Source organism: Oryza glaberrima, chromosome 3 (assembly GCF_000147395.1).
Source record: "Oryza glaberrima chromosome 3, OglaRS2, whole genome shotgun sequence".
Classification (NCBI taxonomy): Eukaryota; Viridiplantae; Streptophyta; class Magnoliopsida; order Poales; family Poaceae; genus Oryza; species Oryza glaberrima.
This window is the reverse complement of record NC_068328.1, coordinates 25335704-25355438: the sequence shown is the minus strand read 5'-3', so window position 1 is coordinate 25355438 and position 19735 is coordinate 25335704. Positions and strand designations below refer to the sequence as shown.

Here is a 19735-nt window from a genome sequence, read left to right as displayed (position 1 = left end):
ATTATCAGGTTGCATCCACCAGCAAAAAACACTTCTAAATTTCATGCCGAGCTGTTCACCACCAGCTTTTCAGGTCCGGCTAGCGTTATCCCAAATTATGATGATCTCGTTTGGTATAATTATGCTTGAACATTTAAGTGGTTGCTAAACTTAACTTTTTTTAAGGGAAATTTTACGATTCTTGATGAGGTATTATGATACATCAAAAATTTAATGTAAAATTTATTACCTAATAGTATCTAGGTATTAAGAGATACCAAATTTACAATAAAAAAAATGATACCATAGCTCCTTGAGGATGTAAAACTGCTCCTTTTTTAAACTTATGTTGTACATAATTGAAATTGACAATATACAATGTATAAGGGTATTTGCACTAACCACATCTCTTAAAACAAACCAACCGTTTATTTTAATGGTAAATTTTAAAATATAAGCATCACACAACATAAAACGATAGTTATTTTTTGCTCCGATAGTTCGACGCGATCACCCTATGTGCTTCCTACGCGAAAATCAATTTGTCCACGCCGGTAAAAATTGGTGGCCAAGCCAGCAAAAAAAGTGGACGTCTGGACCGTCCGATCTCCTCCGAAAATAACGCGAGACCATCCGATCACACAAAAAAGAAGAAAATCTCGCTCGTGTGGCGGCCTAATCCCAGCGGCCAACCGCTCGCAGAGCCAGGCCAACCAACGTGCCGGCGCCAGAGGAAAAAAAGGAAAAAAAAATTCCTGCGGGCGCGGGCCCCACCCACCTCTTGGCCCATTCCCCAAGAAAGAATCCTCGCAGAGATAATCGCAGGCTCGCAGTGCTCGTGCGACGACAGAGAGGCGAGGAACAGAGAGAGGGGGGAAAGCGAAACGTACAAATTCAAAATCACTCCCCAATTTCCCCCGAATAATTCCACCGTCGCCTAAAGCCAGATTCATCGGGAACGCCTCGAATTTTCCGATCCCTAGGCGGGCGGGCGGGGGAGGTGGAGTGCCCGCGGCGCGGCGCGGCGGTGGTTAGGGTTTGGGGCTCGTCGGCGTCGGCGAGGGCGGAGGGGGGGGGGGGGGGGGGGGGATGGATCCGGAGCAGACGTTCCTGCGGGTGCACGCGCGGCTGTCCGGGATGCTGTCGCAGCTGCTCACGCCGCGGATCCGCCTCGCGCTCGAGTACCTCTACCTCGCCGGCGCCGTCGCGCTCTTCTGCCTGCTCGTCGTCATGCACACCAACTTCGTGCAGCAGGTGAGCATCCCGCCCCTCCTCGCCCTTCTTCCTCTTCTGCCCGTGCTTGTACTGCGCGCGTTCGTGCTAGCCTGGGTGTTGCGAATTTTGTGCGAACTGCCCTGGCCTGGGTTCGCCAATGTTGTCAATTCGACGCCCTGGCCATCCTGCCTTCTGGCTTAGTCCTGCAGAGGTACTTACAATACCGTATTGTTTCAGATTTGGTGTATGCTAGTTTTTTGTTTTTCTCTGCAACTGCTTGTTCTGGAATAGTCCCACGCTTCTGTAAAACTATGATATGCCAGCTATTCCTCTATTCATTGCTCCCCCAGAAACAGCATGCCAAATTTGCATTTGGTTTGCCTAATATGAAATCTTTAAGATGATTTTTTTTTCTTCGAATGTGTATGAATATGCTTATGGTTTCTGTTATAGTGTGAACATATCGAGATGAAAAAGCATGAGGGTATTGCTACGTAAGCTAACTTTGTAGTAGTGATCCCCTCCTATTCTGGTAAATACTACTGCACTTCAAATGAACGAGATTATATACTCTCTAGGAATGTGTTAGTGTTAACGTAGATTGCATCCAGTTTGACGTGTTTGTTGATCCTTATGCAATTGATTTAGTACCACGTGGAAACTAGAACAAAATAGAAGTTTGATAAACCATTCTGTTCCATGTCTTAAGTATACTGCGTTGTGCACACATCATAACTTACTTGTAAGTGCATGCAACTACAACCCTTAAATCTCCTAAAAAGTATCATTCATATATATTTACATGCTGAAAGCTATCTCCTGTTCAACTTAGAAACACAACAATATCCTGGATTTGAAATAAAGAAAAACGCCAAACCTTTTTATCTGGTTGTTTCTTTTTCCTTTACCTTGTTCCATAATAGTCTGGTGTGCATATGTAGCCTCACAACTTTGAGTTACCTTTTTCATGTGAAGCCTGGCTGTTCAAGCGAGTTTTCTGGGATTGAATTTGGTGAAGCGCAACTTGTCCAAATCAAGGTACACATTGCTGCTTGTCACTATTTTGCATTTCTTGCTGTTAGACTCTTTGCTATTCTGTGAAGTGTGTCGAACATTTTCTCCTTTTTGCACTTGGGACTCAAGTGTGATAATATTCCTTATGTTTTTTTTCCTTGCTTGCAATACTAGCTCATGTTTCCTATTGGTATGACTTGTTTGTTCCCTGCCTTTAAATTTGTAGATAATCAGTGGTGGACTATGGGTCAGCAAAGGTGCATCCTACATTATGGATCTTCAGAACCTGGGGCGTTCAGCTGAGAAAATTCTAGAGGTTAATGGTGATAGGTTCAATATTTTGGCATCTAAGTTTTGGTCAACTTGGGTTGGTCCTGGAGCTAGAAGGAGCAAAATTATGTTCAGAACTTGGAAGGGAGACAAGGAATTTGAACCACAACCAGAGAATGCAGCTGACACAGCTGTTACCGCAACCACTTCAGGAGTATCGGATTCGAAGACAACTGTGGAGGGTTCTGCATACCATCCATTATCCGCAAAAGAATCATTTAAAGCAGCAGTTATGTATTTATTCAGAAAGTGGTACTTTCGTGTTGTCTCGTTCTGGAGGAATATAAAACAACTTTCAGATAATACTTTTCAATTAATGGTGAGAAGTTGATTGTTATCATTTCAGCATTCATGTTCCCTTTATGTTACTCTGGTATTACAAAAGATTCTTGTATAGTTGGACCTGGGAGAATCATTTATGTAGGTAATGGAGTAGTAGTTAGTCCATGTGGTTGCTTGGCGCATGTCACCTTGATATCTAACTTGCTGTATGAGGAACACTTGGAGAATTGTGGACTAGTAGTATTGATTTGTCAACATATGTCTTACTCATATAAATGATATTCATCAAGTTTTGGATTAAGGAATGTTTAAATGCCATGCAGTGAAATAACATTTATTTTGATCAAGTTACTCTTTCATGATTTGTGTGATGCTGATTTTTGTGCTTTTTATTATCTGTATCACTTAATTAGTTAAACAAAGTAACATGCACTCATTTACCGAGGGTTATTTTTTCTTGATTATTTTAACAACAGTTCAGATCAAACTGGAATGACTTCCTCCATACCATCAAGGGTATTCAATTACCAAGCGTGGATCATCTTGTTTCAACAATAGGTATGTTGTCTGGCAGTAAATTGGTCATATGATCTAGTGGTGCCTATATGACTTTTCTTATCTTTGCCCTTTGCTGTCAACTCACAAGGGTCTCATTTTCTCTAACTTCTCGTGGTATGTTGTTTATTACAGTACAGTGGTTTGAGAGACGAAGCAAAGCATTTGAACCTACCTATTTATATGGTGTGGAGAAGGTAAGGTTCATTTTGGCATATTGTTATCACCTATTCAACTTAATTATGTTTGTTCTAGTATGTTGTTAAGTTGCTTGATTACTTCTTTATGAACTCCCTAGCAAAGTAAGAATCAACTTTTGCCAGAAATGACTGGAGAATTCAACTATCACTCACTTCAAGAACTCTCTTATATGTTGCCTTCTTTCCTGCAGGGATATTTCTTGCTTTCAGAAGGGGCCAAAGTTCGTCATGGTGTTCGGACTATAAATATCACAATTTCTGCTCGAAATCCTTGCTTTGGAAATAGGTCATTATCGAGTACTTGCTCCTCATAATGGGCATATCACACTAGATCTGTCTCCAAAAGTTTCCACTTGACATCTTTCTACTTCATGCTACTTAGATTAGATTCTAACTTTTATGTCCTGATTCTGCCCAAAAGTTCATGTTTGTGTAATTCATTGCTCTGGCAAGTCTACTTGTTTGATGCCATTCAAAGTTCATGAGTTCCTTTAAATGCATTGGAAGCTGTCATTCCACCATATGCCATCGAACCAAATTTTTTTGCCCTCTTTTGCCATCCACGTCGCTCTTCCGTTAGCTAGCAACAATCACAGCTAGGAACATTATCATTTTCTTGTGATAATGGTGAAATTACTCTTTGCGCATAGATTCAGAGAGTTCCTCCCAAATTGGATGCGAAAGGGGCCTCAACATCACTGCTCCCTTCACCTAGTGAGGCTAGGTTATGATGGCGTGAACCGCATGGTGGATTGGCAGCTCACTTCCCACCTCTGTTGAACTGGCAGCTTAGCAAGGCCATTCTATGTGTGGTATGGCTAGATACCAGTGCTTGCTTTGTTTTGTTATGTCTAAAGAGAGGAGAGAGAGAGAGAGTTTGTTGGGGGGGGGGGGAGGGGGGTTGCCAGGAGGAGCACGGGCACCGTATGTACGCCTGCTGCAGACTGGGGTTCATTTCCGTGCCCATGAAGAAAAAAAATGGATTCAGATTGCTGCATACCACACATGCTTGCATCTGCTGTGATGCCATGACAGATGGTATGGTGGTGCTGTCCTCGCCTTCCATGCCTGGTTGTGTGCTGTGGGGCAACGAGATCGAGAAAGCATGTGCAACCGGGGGAGCAGTTGCAGGGGAGGTAGGCGCAGTGAAGTGGCGTGAAAGAATGGAAGAGGAAGGAGACAAGTTGAAGAAGATATGGAGGGCCCAATGGTCATCTTACCGCCCATGTAACAGTTTGCTAACATCAGGATGATGAGAATGGCAAAAAAAAAAGGCAAGAGAAGTTTAGGCATCGGTGAATGGAACAATAATTTCGACATGGCATATTAGGAAACAAACTCATAAACTTTGGATGGCGTGTAAGGACTTTGGATGGCATGCAAGGAATTTTCTCATTTTGTTTATTGATCTTTGTTTTATATTGCTCTTGTACCCAAATAGTTGGAACATTTACTGAGTTTCAAAGAGCTGCATAAAAATTCTAGCGTTACAAATATGGAATATCTAATTGCTACTTAAAAATCTGTCATTTATATTGAGAACTTAAACAAGATTTTGCATTCGTTCTGTCTTCTTTCATTTTTCTTCTGTAGTGGGTATCTGCAGAATGTGATAATGCTCCACTGTTCCTTCATGCCCACCGCTATGTTCTTATGCTATCCAATCTCTCTTTTTTCACCTTTCAGGTGGCAACAGCTTTTAATAAACAGCATTGTTGGCTATGACACTATACTTACAAACAGCTTAGTGAACTCCCCTGGTCATGGTATGCTTCTGATGTGATTTTGCTTTTGGTACTTTTAACTATCAGGATGTTCTATGCAACTGTCGCAAACTTAGTTAGCTCACAAATTTTGTACTTTGGTTTGATATGCAGGCTATTTATACAACTTTCAAACAAAGGAGCTTTATGATCTCAGTTACGGACATGAACCACCAGCAGGTCCAACAAGATTTGGAGGTTTGTATAGTGCTGATTTTACAAAATTTGCCATCCCAAATATGTTCACCTGAATGACTGCACTTTTATAATGTGTTCAGCTATTAGTGGTTTTAATGCTTTATAAATTTGTACCAGATGATTCCAACAGCTTACATGCCACCTGATAATTCTATTTTGTTGCCTTTCATATCTTATTTTCATTTCTGCGTATTTAAATCTTATCTATTGCAACTTTTGTGGTGCAGATTATTTTGTGACGAAATGTGGTGTACTTTTAATGTCACTCTTTGTTTTTTTCACAACCACCATGTCTGTTTCATTTACCCTGAGAGAGACGCAATCCCGCATGCTTAGGTTCACAGGTTTGTGCTTATTGCTTTACGTTGTTTCTTGGCCTGCTAGATGCTCAACTTGTTATTATGATATTATCTTATGGTAATAAATAATATTTTGTTTTCTTCATTGAAAATTTCAGTGCAGCTTCAACATCATGCACGCCACCAACTCCCCACATTTCAACTGATATTTGTCCATGTTATCGAATCATTGGTTTTTGTTCCGGTATGATATTTTTTTTCCTTAATGAGCTGAAAATTTTGTGGCTGTTTAGACGTATCTACTCAACAGATTTCTCATATCTTACTAATTTCTTTGTTGTGATCATTGCAGATAATGATTGGGATCCTCTTTTTTCTATTTGAGTTCTATGATGATCAGTTGCTTGCATTTCTAGTTTTGACTCTTGTATGGTTGTGTGAGCTATTTACGATGATCAGGTACTGTTTCCATATACATATTGCTGGAATGCTTTACTATTTCGAGGAAATACTATTTTAATCATGTGAGATTTCTGTGCTGTGAAGCGTCTGTCCTACTAACTTATTCATGTGAAATTATGAGGAAACAAACAGGGTTTAGTCATATGAGAGAGCAATTAGATTAGAATAGTAGGCACTTGAGCATAATATAGGTGCATTTAACATTTGCAACTTTCAAGCATGCATTATCAGAATTGTTGTCATGCATAGCAAATTCGGTCTGTCTGAATTTACTGAATTTTGTGTCCTTTGCAGTGTGAGGACATCTATATCAATGCAGTTCTTCCCGCGCTTTTTCTTGCTGTATTTCTTGGTTTTCCACATTTACTTCTTCTCGTACACATATGGTATGACTATATATGTCTTTTTGGTGACCTATATTGGCAAGAAACTACTGGAATATCCTATCGATATATGACTTGCATATTGCTGTATTTATCAGGCTTCTCCTACCTGGCCTTTTCTGCCACCGCGGCGTTCATGCAACATCTAATTTTATATTTTTGGAACCGCTTCGAGGTATGCTAATATGCATTTTTACCTGTGTATTTCCTGTTCTTTATTTTGGACTTATCAGTCATTACTGCTTGTTTATTGCTTTGGCCTGCAATTTTTTTTTTATATTTTCCCCTTTGATATTAGGCCATTTCTAATTTCTGAACACTGCTTAGGATTTAGTGCTAGCCTTGCTTTCGTCTTCATTTATTAAACTGGAATGATCACCTGAACTTGGTCAATTCACTGAGGAAATATATTAGGGTTCACGCAAGTAGGGGACAAATTGTATATTTAATGCATGTTTAACAGCAAAACAAAAAAAAAGTCCATGTCCCCATTGTATTTACTTGGCTTGTGTTGCTTTAGGTGCCAGCCCTTCAGAGATTCATTAGAAGCCGAGCTCACCTTCACCAACAAACGGGTGTTCAGATCACATCCTCAACCATCTATACATCAACATTACATATAGCAAGGGTAAATATGAGGGACCCTGGCGCAATGAATGAGGGCCTTGGTGCTGCTCGTGAAGCAGATGCCCTGCTGGTTCCGGATGAGCCTAACAGGAACCAACAAGAGGGTCAACCAATTGAAAATGCAGAGTTAGTGGCCAACAATCCTCTGCACTATCAAGATCAAAACCCTCAGCAACCTGGCAATGCTCCGGCAGGCTCTGGCTCCTTGAATCCATTTGGTTCCCTTTTATTGTGGTTGCTAGGAGGCGGAGCTTCTGATGGCATAGTATCTTTCTTCTCTATGTTTAGAGATGTCCGTGATCATGGTCAAGATTACACTGATCCACCTCGAAATGAAAATGGTCAGGTAACATAGAAAATATAGGAAGGAAAACAGAAGGGAATTGCAGACGAAGAACACTGGTGGAGGGCGGTTGGGCGAAAGTTGCCTATGTTATTAAGCAAGCTGATATGTTGCCCGCTCCACCATCAAAGGATAATGACGAATATGCATTGCAGACTTGTGTCGGCTGAACATACCGCGTTAAGCTGCAGAATCTGTTAATTTCTTTTCTTTTTCGTTGTTGAGTAAGGTTGCTGAATTGTACCTACTCATGACATGTGTACATTCCCTACCGTCTGAATGGGCAAGCCCGGCCTATTCTTGTACAGAAATGTTCTTCAGCTTATCTCATTTTGCTTTTTCTGTTGAAATCTTTTGTACCCTATATAGGTTGGAACTGCAACATGCAGTATTGCAGGCTTGCGCTGCGCTCCTGTGTGTTCTACAAAAGAATTGTGTAGCTTGTCAATGAAATTTTGTGCTGACAAATTATATTCGATTTGGATTTGTTACAAGACAATTTACCGATGGCTCTGTGATTTTGTTCTCTTTCGTCGAATGTTGTCACGGGAAATTGTTTCGATGTGTAAGGCGTGCTTTGGCTGCATTTGGTACCGAACTGAACCGAATGGCCCATAAATCCCATGTACGTTTTGGAAGCATGCAACAGGAGGGATTTGCATCCTTTCACTTGAAAATAGCAGGTGAATCTGAATCAAACTATTTGCAGATCAGAACGTTCTTGTGTACTCCCTCCATCCTGAACCTGGACCTGGTTTTTATATTTTTTTAAGGACGGAGGGAGTTAAATTAGGTTTTTATATTTTGGGAGAAGAGAGAAATTCTTAAAAATCCTATACATTTATGGTTTTTTCTTATACTATCTTAAAAGCGGAGTTGTTTTTTTTCATCCCCTTATGCTAACATGCTCAGTGCATCAGTACATAATCACCGTCACTTCTTAAATATATGGGCCTGGTCCATTGAAGTTAATTTGATCTATTTCTAATTATATGTGTAGTACCTGTTATAGGCCGTGTTTAGTTTCATCCTATTCCTAACTTTCTATCACATCAAAAACTTTTCTACACATAAACTTTCAACTTTTTAAAATTTCCAACTTTTTTCAGGAACTAAACACACCCATAGTGTACGTAGTAAGGGTGTGTTTAGTTCACGTCAAAATTAGAAGTTTGGTTGAAATTAGAACGATGTGATGTAAAAGTTGGAAGTTTATGGGGCTGTTTGGTTCACATACTAACATTGCCTAGGTTCACCATACTTCTCTTAGCTAAACTTGCCAAAGGTGAGGCCATCAAAATCTAAGCCACACTCTAGCCACCAAAATGAAACCATGCTACACTTTTCAGATTCAGTTACATGTGGGACCTAGATTACCAAAGAGGAATCTTGCCACACTTATGGGAGCCAACCAAACACTCACCTAACATGGTTAAACTTGCCTAACCTCAAGTGTGGCAAAGTGTGGCAACTTATGACTATCAACCAAATAGCCCCTATGTGTGTAGGAAAGTTTTGATGTGATGAAAAAGTTGGAAGTTTGAAAAAAAAGTTTGGAACTAAACTCAGCCTAAGTACTCCTTAGGAGCGTAGAAAAAACGTTTCCAATTTTGCTCCAAGCAAGGCCAAGTTTTTCTTCAAACTTTCAACTTTTCCATCGTATTAAAACTTTCCTACACACATGAATTTTCAACTTTTCCATCACATCATTCTAATTTCATCCAAACTTTCAATTTTGGTGTGAACTAAACACACCCAAGTACTACTATTTTAGAGGGGGTTTGCTTGGAAACACGGCGGGTCGTTTCAAACAATTGCTACTTCGGGCGCGCGCCCACTCACCAACAGAAACGAGGCCAACGCGGCCGCCCTCTCCCCCAAAAACAATTTCAAACCTCGCTTCGGCCGCCGAGCCGCTCTGCACTGTCCCCCCCAACCCCATCCGCCTCTCCCTCTCCCCGCATTTCAAATCCGAAAATCTCCAAGCGCTCCGCGGCGTCGCGTGGTCCCTTCTCCGCGCTCTCCTCTCCTCTCCCCTCCCCTTCTTCCGAAGGCGGCGAAACCCAAGCAGAGAGCGGGCGAGATCTCGCGCGGGCGCGGCGGCGGCGGCGGCGGCGACGATGCCACTGGCGGAGGGGGAGTTCGCGCTGCCGGACGAGGTCCTGGCGGTGATGCCGCGGGACCCGTACGAGCAGCTGGATCTGGCGCGGCGCATCACGGCGCTGGCCGTGGCAGGGCGGGTGACCGGGCTGGAGCGGGAGGCGGCGCGGCTGAGGGAGTCCGCCGCGGACAAGGACCGCGAGAACGGGGAGCTGCGGGAGCGCGTCGCGCTGCTCGACCGCGCCCTGCAGGAGACCAACTCCAGGCTCCGCGCCGCGCTCGAGGATAACGTCCGTGGCGCCACCGCGGCTCTCTTGTGTTAATGTTTTTTTATTTCCCCTCGATTTGTTGATTTGATTTCGGTGTCTGCTTTTGTGGATGCAGATTAAGCTGAGCAAGGAGCGGGACTCGTTGGCGCAGACGTCCAAGAAGCTGGCGCGGGACCTGCAGAAGGTGATTTATTTGATCTTCTTCATTGTTCGAATGCTTGCTTGTAGATGTCTGTCGGTGTATTATTAGATGGTCCACCTTCGACTAGACGCCTCTAATTGAACTATCTATGAAGATTAATTTTAGGAGAAGCAGGGGAAAGTGCGCTTTTATGCTGCAAATTGGAGTGAGTTAGGGAGTAAGTATGGAGTTCGTTAGATGTTTAATGCCATTTATAACGATAGCGAAGAAGGGTCATTTTGCTGATTGCAGCCAATGTAAAGGCAAGTAAAGATTGGCCATCAGCTGGTTATTTTTCTTCTGAAATGAATTCTGCCCGTCCAATCTCACATCCATGTTGATCCCTGGATAGTTGATCACAAAAATAGTGGTAATCCCACTGTGGGATGCAAGAACTCCTTTAGGACTGAAAAAAATGAGGCGCTGTTCTTCTTTTCACTTTCTTTTGAGCTGTTTAAGCAATGAGTAAGATGTTTGTTCAGCTTATCAGTCTGTCTTTTCTAATATCTAACCTCTACAACACTCTGAATTCTGTTTTTTTCTTTCCTTTGCTTTGCTTCTATCAGCTGGAGTCCTTCAAGAGGCATCTGATGCAGTCACTACGTGATGATAGTCCATCGGTGAGTTCATCTACTCATCCAATGGATCCCATAATGGACTATGAGCAATTATTGGTCCATTTTTATTATTTCTTCTCTAGCTTGTAGTAATGTTTGTTCTTTGCGCTTGATTCTCTGCTGAATCCTCCCAAGCAGCCACAAGAAACGGTTGACATTACCACATGTGATCAGTCAATATCATCAAAAGCATCATCTTGTGGAGGTTTTGCCCTATTCGAATGCCCTTCATATATTTGTCATAGAAAATGTCCGGCACCAATCTCTCACTAATATTTTCATTGAACATTGCAGATGGAGATTCTATCACCCACACTACAACAAATCTACTGAGCACCTCTCTGGATGTTGGAAGCACAGTCCAAGAAGGTATTATTAGCTTTTCGCTCATTGTTTGTTTTGATTTTGTTGAATTATTCTGGCAACATAAGTTTCCATGCACTGAATTTTCTCTAATTCTCTTAGGTACAGTGTCAAAGCCTCCAATACAGAAGTATGCCCTCTCATCACACATCACCCCCCGCCTTACTCCAGAAGCTACACCAAAAATTATGTCAACTTCTGCTTCTCCGAGAAGAATGTCTACAACAGCAACACCAAAATTGATGTCTGGAACTACTTCACCATCAAAAACTCGAATTGAAGGATACATGTCCATGACACCATGGTACCCCTCAAGCAAGCAATCGTCAGCAGCTAACTCACCTCCAAGGGGACGTCCCAACCCAGGTTTCATTTATCCTGAACCCTGAAGGTATATGTTTTCTGAAGCTATTGTATGGAATGTAATATAATGCTTGGGTTTTCAGGTCGCACTCCTCGTATTGATGGAAAAGAATTTTTCCGTCAGGCCAGGTCTGTTGATATCTTGCGCTTCAAATTTTAAATCGAAACCAAGATAGATGTATTATCATTGATAGAACTCTATTATAATTCCAGGAGCCGCCTATCATACGAACAATTTGGAGCATTCTTAGCCAACATCAAGGAACTCAATGCTCATAAGCAATCAAGAGAGGTACCACACTTGCATCTGTTGGCTAGTTTATGAGACATGATTACATTATGTCATTACATGATTACAATAGCATATTTACATCTGAACCAGGATACTCTCAAGAAGGCTGAAGAGATCTTTGGTCCAGACAACAAAGATCTTTACCTCTCTTTCCAAGGCTTGCTGAACCGAAGCTTACCATAGAGCATATGCTTCACATTGGTCCCGCTTCTGGTAAGGTTTCTTACAAAAATAAAGTGTTTCACCATCCATGATTCATATGCTGAGAAATTTTTATCATGACAAATTATGCTAACTTCTTGTAAGAACTGCAGATAATGTGAAGTTATTCAATTGGATTAACTTATTGCATCTAGAGGTGTGGCGTCCAATATGCAGCTGCAATTTTTGGGTCATATGAACCTGCATTAGGTTATGAAGTGATGGGGTCTGTCCGACATCAGGGTGTCTGTTTTATTTATGTATTTGTAAAAAATGGGTAGCAATTCGTTGCCCATATTATCCATGGGAGCCAGCCTTGTAAAATTGCAGATACAATCGTGAAAGTATTTAAGCCTCATGGCAACCTTAAGTTGCAATATTAGTCTGATATCTACTTAATCAAACTAAAGCATTTTACATCTCTGCTAATGGGTCACAGGTCATAAAACAAGCCCAGAATCAAAGAACATTTGTACAAACATAGATAGCACCATCTGCATTTCCCACAGCATAGTTCAGCTGTTTCAACCAAGTAAATTGTCACGAGCAACAAAGTTTCTTGCAATGGATAACACAACTCAGTGAATGCACACCCAATGTCTGTAACAGTGTTCTACCTTCTCATAGAAGGACAGCCAAAAAAAAAGCCCCTGATATATCCCAGTAGAAGAAGGTTTAGGAGGAGGCCTCTCTGCCTATGTTCACCTCCCTCCCAGTGTCACGCTGCTACTGCGCACACATTGCCATATACTTTACTCACTTGACTCTACTATGAACTACTACTATACCATACCATACCATACCATCTGTCACTTAACTCCAAAAACATCACCTGATCATCATCACAGCTACAATCAGCTAGTAGTACTACCTTGATCAAAGCCCTAGTAGGACCAGAAGCCGAAGTCCGGCTGGTCCACCACCATGTCCAGCTCCGGCGTGGGCTTGCAGAGCGGCTCCGGCTCCGCCGTCTTGGCCGGCGACGACATGGACGACGGCGAGCCGGTGGTGGTGGTGGTGCTCCCGCCTCCGCCTCCGCCGCCGCCGCCGCAGCCGCGCGCCCGGAGGCGGCGGCCGATGTAGTCGTTGCTCATCCTCAGCCTGACCATCTCCGCCTGCGCCAGCGCCAGCTGCGCCTGCAGCGCCTCCACCTGCTGCTGCAGCGACGAGATGGCGCCGACGCAGCCGTAGATCGGGTCCCTCACCCGCGCGTTCGCCTCGTACACCAGGCTGCTCACGGCGTCCCCCCTGTGCTGCACCGGTATCTCCTGCATTCCACCACAATCCCAAAGTTTCAGACATATGATTGTCATAGCAGCAGAGTTTCAGTCAAGTCACATCTGAATGATCTGGTTTTGTGCAGGCACCAGTACATGACAAGGTAGAAGAAACGTCCATTCCCACCTGACAATCGTGCAAGCACACACACAGTGAGCCAGTGACATTGTGACAAGGCTACTAGGAGGCTAGGGCCAAGGAGAAGAAATTGAGAAAAGATGGTGGCGATTTGGGGGGGTCTCTCTGGTTCCAAGAAAAGGGAATGGAAGGAAGGATTTTTAGGGACATTTTTGCATGTTTGGTGCAGCCGAAAGCTTTTTTTTCTTTTTCTTTTTACGCAGCATGTGCGAGCCTTGTGTGAAGGTGACTGCCCAAGGCTGCTGAGACTGGGAGGACGAGGCCGTACACCACCACTGATGGGCTACTGTTTCAGGCGGCTCGACACATGGGGGAGGGTTCAGTTTGGAGATCACTATGCTGAGGTCTCTGTCGATTTAATTAGTACTACAACACACTGCAGTACTCGAACTTGCTCACAAAAAAAAAAGCAATCTTTTCTTTTTCTTTTCTTTGGCTAGGTGATCTTTAGCACATAAGAAATGCTTTGGGTTGCTGCATGGATGAGGACCCAGTGGGCAGTGAAAGTAGGATCTTTGCCATGTTTATTTTGATGCACATGCCCAGTACATGTGCCACTCACGGTGAAAACTGAAGAACAAGTGCAAAATTCTGAAAGTTCAATTCTGAACTTGGCATACCCAGGAAATGAATTTAGGCTGGCTGCTAGTAAACAGAAAATATAGTTGCCGAATTTGTCAAAATCTCGGTGTATTCAGAATCTACTATTACACCATCTAATACAGTATATCATTCTGAGATTATCAGGCCTTCGTTCAATTTTTTTTTTTCCTGAGAATTGCAGGCTACATGTTGGGAAAACACCGTAATCAAACGAAACCACTAAACCAATATTATCCCTAGTACTAGCATCGTCGTTATGGCCCGGGGAAACTTTCTTAACCATATATGTTAAAAATAAGCAAGCCATTTCTGGCGAAACAAGATATCAATTTTGTGCACTACTACACATTTGACAAACTGTGGGCTAAACAATGGCAAGAAACATCACATCTTTCTAATGAATTGGCACGGAACTGAAAAGGAAAAAAAGATCCAAGAACTGGTAGTAACTCGACTGTGTCTGTGTGTGCATGAGCGCGATGATACAGAGAAAGAAGGCGGTACAGAGATTGTAGACGGAAACAGAGGGAATTGAGGGCTCGTGAGACGTGCGTACACACGACACGAGGAGGCAAGGCAAGGCATGTCATGGCATGGCAGCTAGGGAGAGAAGACGATAGATTGAGAGAAGAAGCAGCGATCGTGCGGTATACCTGGAGGAGCTTGCTGACATTGCTGGCGCCGAAGACCTTGTGGACGTTGGCGAACTTGTGCGGCTCGCCCGGCGGGAAGTAGGGCGCGAACACGCACCCCGCCGCGCACCGCCGCCGCAGCAGCTTGCACGCCGCGCATGGCGACGCCGCCGACCCCGACCCCGACCCCGCCGCCGCCGCCGCCAACGTCACCCCGCCCTGCCCCTGCTGCCTGCTCGCCGCCTTCGTCCCGCCGCCAACCGCCACCACCACGTCCCTCATCTCTCCCTCTCCCTCACCAAGAAACTCCTCTTCTCCCTCTTGCACTGCAACCGCAACAACTGCAACTGCACTGCAGCAATATGGGTGTTGCCAAATCGGGAGATGATGCGTAGCCCGCCTACTGCTATGGCTTTAGCTAGGACGGGGCAGGTTGGTTGGGGCGACACTTTTTAGAGAGGAAGAGAGGAGCAGAAGCAGAGCAGAGCAGAGAGCAGTTGGAAGCAGCAGCAGCAGACAGCGAGATCGTGGCGCGGCCGGCCGCTGTACGCAGCGTACTGGAGTAACGATGCATGCATGCTCCTCTCCTCTCTCCCTTCTCGCTTCCATTCCATTTGATTTTTATGCACCGTCGTCTCGTTCTCCCCTCACCCTTTGACCGATCGATCATGTCCTGTTGTGCCACGAACAACACGGAGAAGACGGCACCAAAAAAAAAAAAAAAGCAATGGTGGGCACTCATGCTGATTGCTGCTGCTGCTGCTGCTACATCGAGTGTTTGTTTGGCTTTGTGAGCGCTTTTCGGCTGGGTTTGTACTATTAATTTGAGCACGAAATTGATCAGCTTTTGTACAAGCAAAATTGTACGAAATGTGTGGAACGGTGATTGCTGTATTTACCCTCCGGTGAGGTGGAACGTGAAGTGTGGTGAATCAGTCGGTGCAGAGCGAGGACGCAGAGGACGGTGATAGAGCATTTTGTCGGATGGTCACCATTAACAAACAGCACCAAAATCCCGGTCAATCTCTATTTATTATTATATCAGTGTCTGTCTCTAGGCTTAAGATTTGTGTAGAGAGGTCAGGCAGGCGACCCATCATTTCCAGTGCCCTGTGAGACGGCGATGTCGTGCTGCAGTAGAGACAGATCGATCGATCGATCGGGTCGGTCGACGACAGCATGCTGCCTGCATCTGCATCCTTACATATGCATCGACCGCGGCATCTTTTGGTCCATCCAACGGATGGGCTTCGTCTCCTGAATCTTGGACGGACGGACGGATGGTCTGACGGATGTGGGACCCGAGCGTCAGAGCTTTGTACTGCTGCTGCTGCTGTATTTTGGTCCGGACCAAGAGCATCATCGCTGAGCGAGAGAGAGAGAGAGAGACCGTGGTGATCGATGGCCACTTGATTAACCCCGTCTAACTTTTTTTCTCTTTGGGGAGACACGGCTAATCCATGTCAGTACTCAGTAATCCCATTGTTGCTTCTCTCTGCGAGTAGTGATGAGCTTCTTTTCTTTTTTTTTTTCACTTTTTGTTCGTTCTCGCGACCCCTTGTGTTGCTTGCTTGGTTCTAAAGAAAGCTGGGTCGGCAAGTGATCAATGCGAGTCGGCGGGCACACATATCAGGTGGTGATTATATTTTGGACACTTTGCACGGCACCTTTGCTACTGTGCTGCGTGTGTACAGAAATGGTGCATATGAATCAGCAGAGATTTGGCTAAACAGCTAAGCTCATGTGGATCCTTCCATAGTTGAGGACCTCCAGATAAAAGTTTGTGCATCTTTCACTATTGCAGGATATCTCTACTGTCCTAAAAACAGAATCATTCTCCTTTCATCCTGTCATCCCAACACACAGCGCGTCCATACGTGAAAAGTAACCACCATTTCTCCCTAATTATATGGTATGACTCGTTAAGTATGGGCTCTCAGTCTATTTCTAATTATATGAGTCTGATTTGTTAAATTTACGTACTTGTAAATGTAAATAGTAGCTTAAAAATAAAATGGATAACCAGGACAACTACAGTGCAGTGCTGCATCCAATTGCTCTTTTAACTGTTACTGTCAAAGGCTGTGTCTCAAAAAAGAAGGAAAACCGTAAGGCTGTAAACCCCACACAAAAGGAGATTCCAGTACTACTACCTCCAATCCCGAGAATGGTTGGAGCAGTTGGGGAAGCAACAGTGCAAGGCATGGAGAAGAAAAAAGGGCAGGGTAGCAGAGGAGGAGGAGCAGATCATATCCGTGTGGCAGCAACCAGCACAAGGGGATCAGGTGGAGCTCCAGGCCTACACGTCGCCGTGTCGAGAGGGCCATGTGATGTGTGAGACAGAAGCAGGCGATCTGTGAGAGGCAGTAGTAGTTGCTGCCGCAGCGACGAGGAGGAGGACACGGCGCCGTCCGTCAGAAACCGGCGGCGCGGCGCGGCAGCCAACCGCACGCACGCACAGTCCGCAGCCGCGCGCTCTCTGCAGTGTACGCGCACAACTGCCACTTGTGTGAGCGCGCTCCTTACCGGGGTATACATGAATCAGACGCAGATTTCCTGCATATGACATGTCCAGAGAGAGTACTGTCACATGTTTTTTGTTTTGCAGCATTATCGTTTGCTTACCGAGAATAAGCCTATGAAAATTAATTTTGTGCTGATTTTACAGTATTTCCTTTACTTAGTTTCTTTTTCAGCATTAGATTTTTAAGTCACTAAAGATATATCGCACATAAGCCGTTATAGATTATAATCAGCCAATTGATGGGTCCTTGGTACATGCCTTAATATTGGTAAGAAACCATGTAGATTAAAGTATTAAGCTACTCCATCCAATCTTAAATATAAACATTTCTAAGTTATTTACTAAATATAAAAACCAAAGAAAAAGATCCACTTTCAGTCATCTCAGTGCTCAATTTTTAAATTCTGAATTATTTGTATTCTCCTTAGAAGAACCTAATTGGTTGAAAATGCCTGGATTCCAATGCATTGGAATAGTTGTCTTTGATATATACTTATATAGTGTACAAAATTTGAATCTTATAACTATATATGTGATAACGGGGGAGTAATATTTATTTTGGGACGGATGGAGTAAGAACTCAAGTTGATTAGAGCATTATCTATCTCTTTCACATTAAAAACTATACTATACTTTTCTTCTTTTGGGATAGAGAAAGTAGTAGAAGTAATAACTTAGTTTGAATGCTTTTGTGCAGACTTTTCTTCTTTCTAGCTAGCATCTGATTAATTCAGAGCAGCTTCTCTTCATCCTCTCCTTTTACTTTTCTTACTCACTAGAAAAGGTTAAAAGAATTCTCTTGTTCAGAAGGAAACAAAGGGACATTTTTCTTTTACAAGCAGCCATCAGTGAAGCCAAGGTAGGGCAGTACAAACATGAGAGCCCACACAGTGCTGACCAAATAATGGAGCCCAATCATCACGTCTGAGCATTCTTGTGTCTATGGAAGGCAGAAAAGGAAGACATGGGTTGGTGCTTTTTCTCTCTACTAGGGTTACTACTAGTTGATGAAATTGTTGTCAGGGAGTGGCTACCTCGTAGGGGTGGAGTAGCCGGCCGCTGAATAGGAGACAAGGGCATTAATGAGCTACAATCCTGCACTGCTTGCCAATAGAACCGAGAGATTATCTTTCTGGAGCCCAGCCAAAATGGTTCTGGATACGCTGTCTCAGGTACAATAGCAAACTATTAGCCAGCTATAAATATATTTTAATGAGATAAATGATTAGAGAGAAAAGCAGCGGGCTACAGATCTGTAGCCAGCTGCAGCACGGACTCCAAGACGCAATGTGTTTATGACAGGTGGGACCATATATTTATAGTATAATAAGTAACTATTGTATGAATTGGCTATTAGATTGGCAATAGATGAATTAAAACTAGTAGTGGGCTATACTATTAAACTTGCTCTAAATGACATTTAGGCCTATAGAGTAGTACTCCCAAGTGTAAGAGCAAGTTTAATAGTATAGCTCACTGTTTACTATTAGTCAATGTTAAAGCTAACATGTATAGTAGGTTGGCTATAAGGTCATCTTTATTTTCTTCATTCTCTCTTTCTCTCACTATGAATTTAATGCATATTTCTTAGAGCTTGTGTGTAGTTAGCTCTTGTATAAGAGCCAACACACTCCACTTTTGTTTATCTCTCTCTTCCACATAAGCATATAGCTTACTTATAGCCCACTATTATCCTTGCTCTAACTGAAAGAGAGGAAATGTTGGGCTAGTAGGCCCAGCTTATTTGAGTGGCTTTGACTGATATCTGTTCAACTCATCTGTAAATTGTAAACAAAGGCATTTTTATCCTGAAGTTTTGCCACTCGGATAAACAGCTACTCCCCTTCTTAAAAAAAAGTCTACTTCTTGGCCCATACCTTCTGTGGTGTAACTAAGGAATTGTTCAGTTTGTCGAGCAATCTTACTAAAATCTGTCTAGATTTTGACATTACAAAATTTTGGTAGCATTTAATATGTTTGGTTTTTAACGTTACCAAATTTCAATAGTTTTTTTGTGGGAGAACTTTTGGAACTATCAAATTTTAGTAGAGTTAGTACATTATGTGTGGTTAAAAACGACGACGAACTGGGCCCCTTCGATTTGGAGGAAAAATATAGGAATTTTAGAGGATTTCAGTCCTATGGGAAAATTTTCTATAAAGCCATTTGAAACAAAGGATTGAATGAAATTCCTATGGAATGGACAATCCTATAGAGATTTTGGAGGAAATTTAGCAAGAGCTTCAACCTCTTGGTAACTTTCCTTGAGTCTATCTCTCTCATCCAATTCCCGTGTTTTCCTAACGGTTCAGTCAAACGGTCATTCCTGTGTTTTTTATGCGTTTTACATTCCTTTGTTTTACACTTACATTTCTATCAAAATCCTACATTTTTTCTATTCCTACGTTTTCTCAATCCTGCGAGTCAAAGGGCCCTAAATATATCATGCCAAGTATGCAAAGTGCGCGAGAGCTAATTTGCGCGCGCGTTGGCGGCGCGTGTTTTAGGCCCACGAGGCCCACGC

The 19735-nt window shown here is 43.2% G+C and overlaps 3 protein-coding genes across 5 annotated transcripts; 2 read left to right on the top strand and 1 right to left on the bottom strand.

Annotated features, from left to right (window-relative positions):
* The first annotated feature begins 1056 nt into the window (after positions 1-1056).
* On the top strand, positions 1057-8149 carry LOC127767448 (membralin-like protein At1g60995). Of its 2 annotated transcripts, none has more exons than XM_052292791.1 (14): positions 1057-1233; positions 2170-2232; positions 2435-2857; positions 3297-3378; positions 3511-3572; positions 3767-3861; positions 5262-5341; positions 5453-5536; positions 5764-5880; positions 5994-6079; positions 6188-6294; positions 6592-6683; positions 6779-6855; positions 7201-8149. In XM_052292791.1, exons 1-14 carry the CDS (start codon positions 1069-1071, stop codon positions 7660-7662), a joined length of 1995 nt encoding a protein of 664 aa, XP_052148751.1. In that variant the 5' UTR covers positions 1057-1068; the 3' UTR covers positions 7663-8149. The 2 variants fall into 2 exon arrangements, with proteins under 2 accessions (XP_052148751.1, XP_052148752.1); XM_052292792.1 differs by having other exon boundaries at positions 1108-1405.
* A 1375-nt stretch (positions 8150-9524) lies between these two features.
* LOC127768510 (uncharacterized protein At4g15545) lies at positions 9525-12408 on the top strand. 2 transcript variants are annotated; one of them, XM_052294106.1, is made up of 10 exons: positions 9525-10040; positions 10135-10203; positions 10767-10820; positions 10956-11022; positions 11112-11186; positions 11289-11546; positions 11627-11672; positions 11757-11835; positions 11926-12048; positions 12150-12408. In XM_052294106.1, the coding sequence occupies exons 1-9, from the start codon at positions 9771-9773 to the stop codon at positions 12016-12018; spliced, it is 1011 nt and encodes a 336-aa protein (XP_052150066.1). In that variant the 5' UTR covers positions 9525-9770; the 3' UTR covers positions 12019-12048; positions 12150-12408. The 2 variants fall into 2 exon arrangements, with proteins under 2 accessions (XP_052150066.1, XP_052150065.1); XM_052294105.1 differs by having other exon boundaries at positions 9533-10040; positions 11283-11546; positions 12150-12406.
* A 105-nt stretch (positions 12409-12513) lies between these two features.
* LOC127768511 (LOB domain-containing protein 4-like) lies at positions 12514-15294 on the bottom strand. The gene is made up of 2 exons (XM_052294107.1): positions 14709-15294; positions 12514-13304 (listed from the first exon to the last, which is right to left on the bottom strand). Exons 1-2 carry the CDS (start codon positions 14967-14969, stop codon positions 12921-12923), a joined length of 645 nt encoding a protein of 214 aa, XP_052150067.1. The 5' UTR covers positions 14970-15294; the 3' UTR covers positions 12514-12920.
* Positions 15295-19735: the final 4441 nt, after the last annotated feature.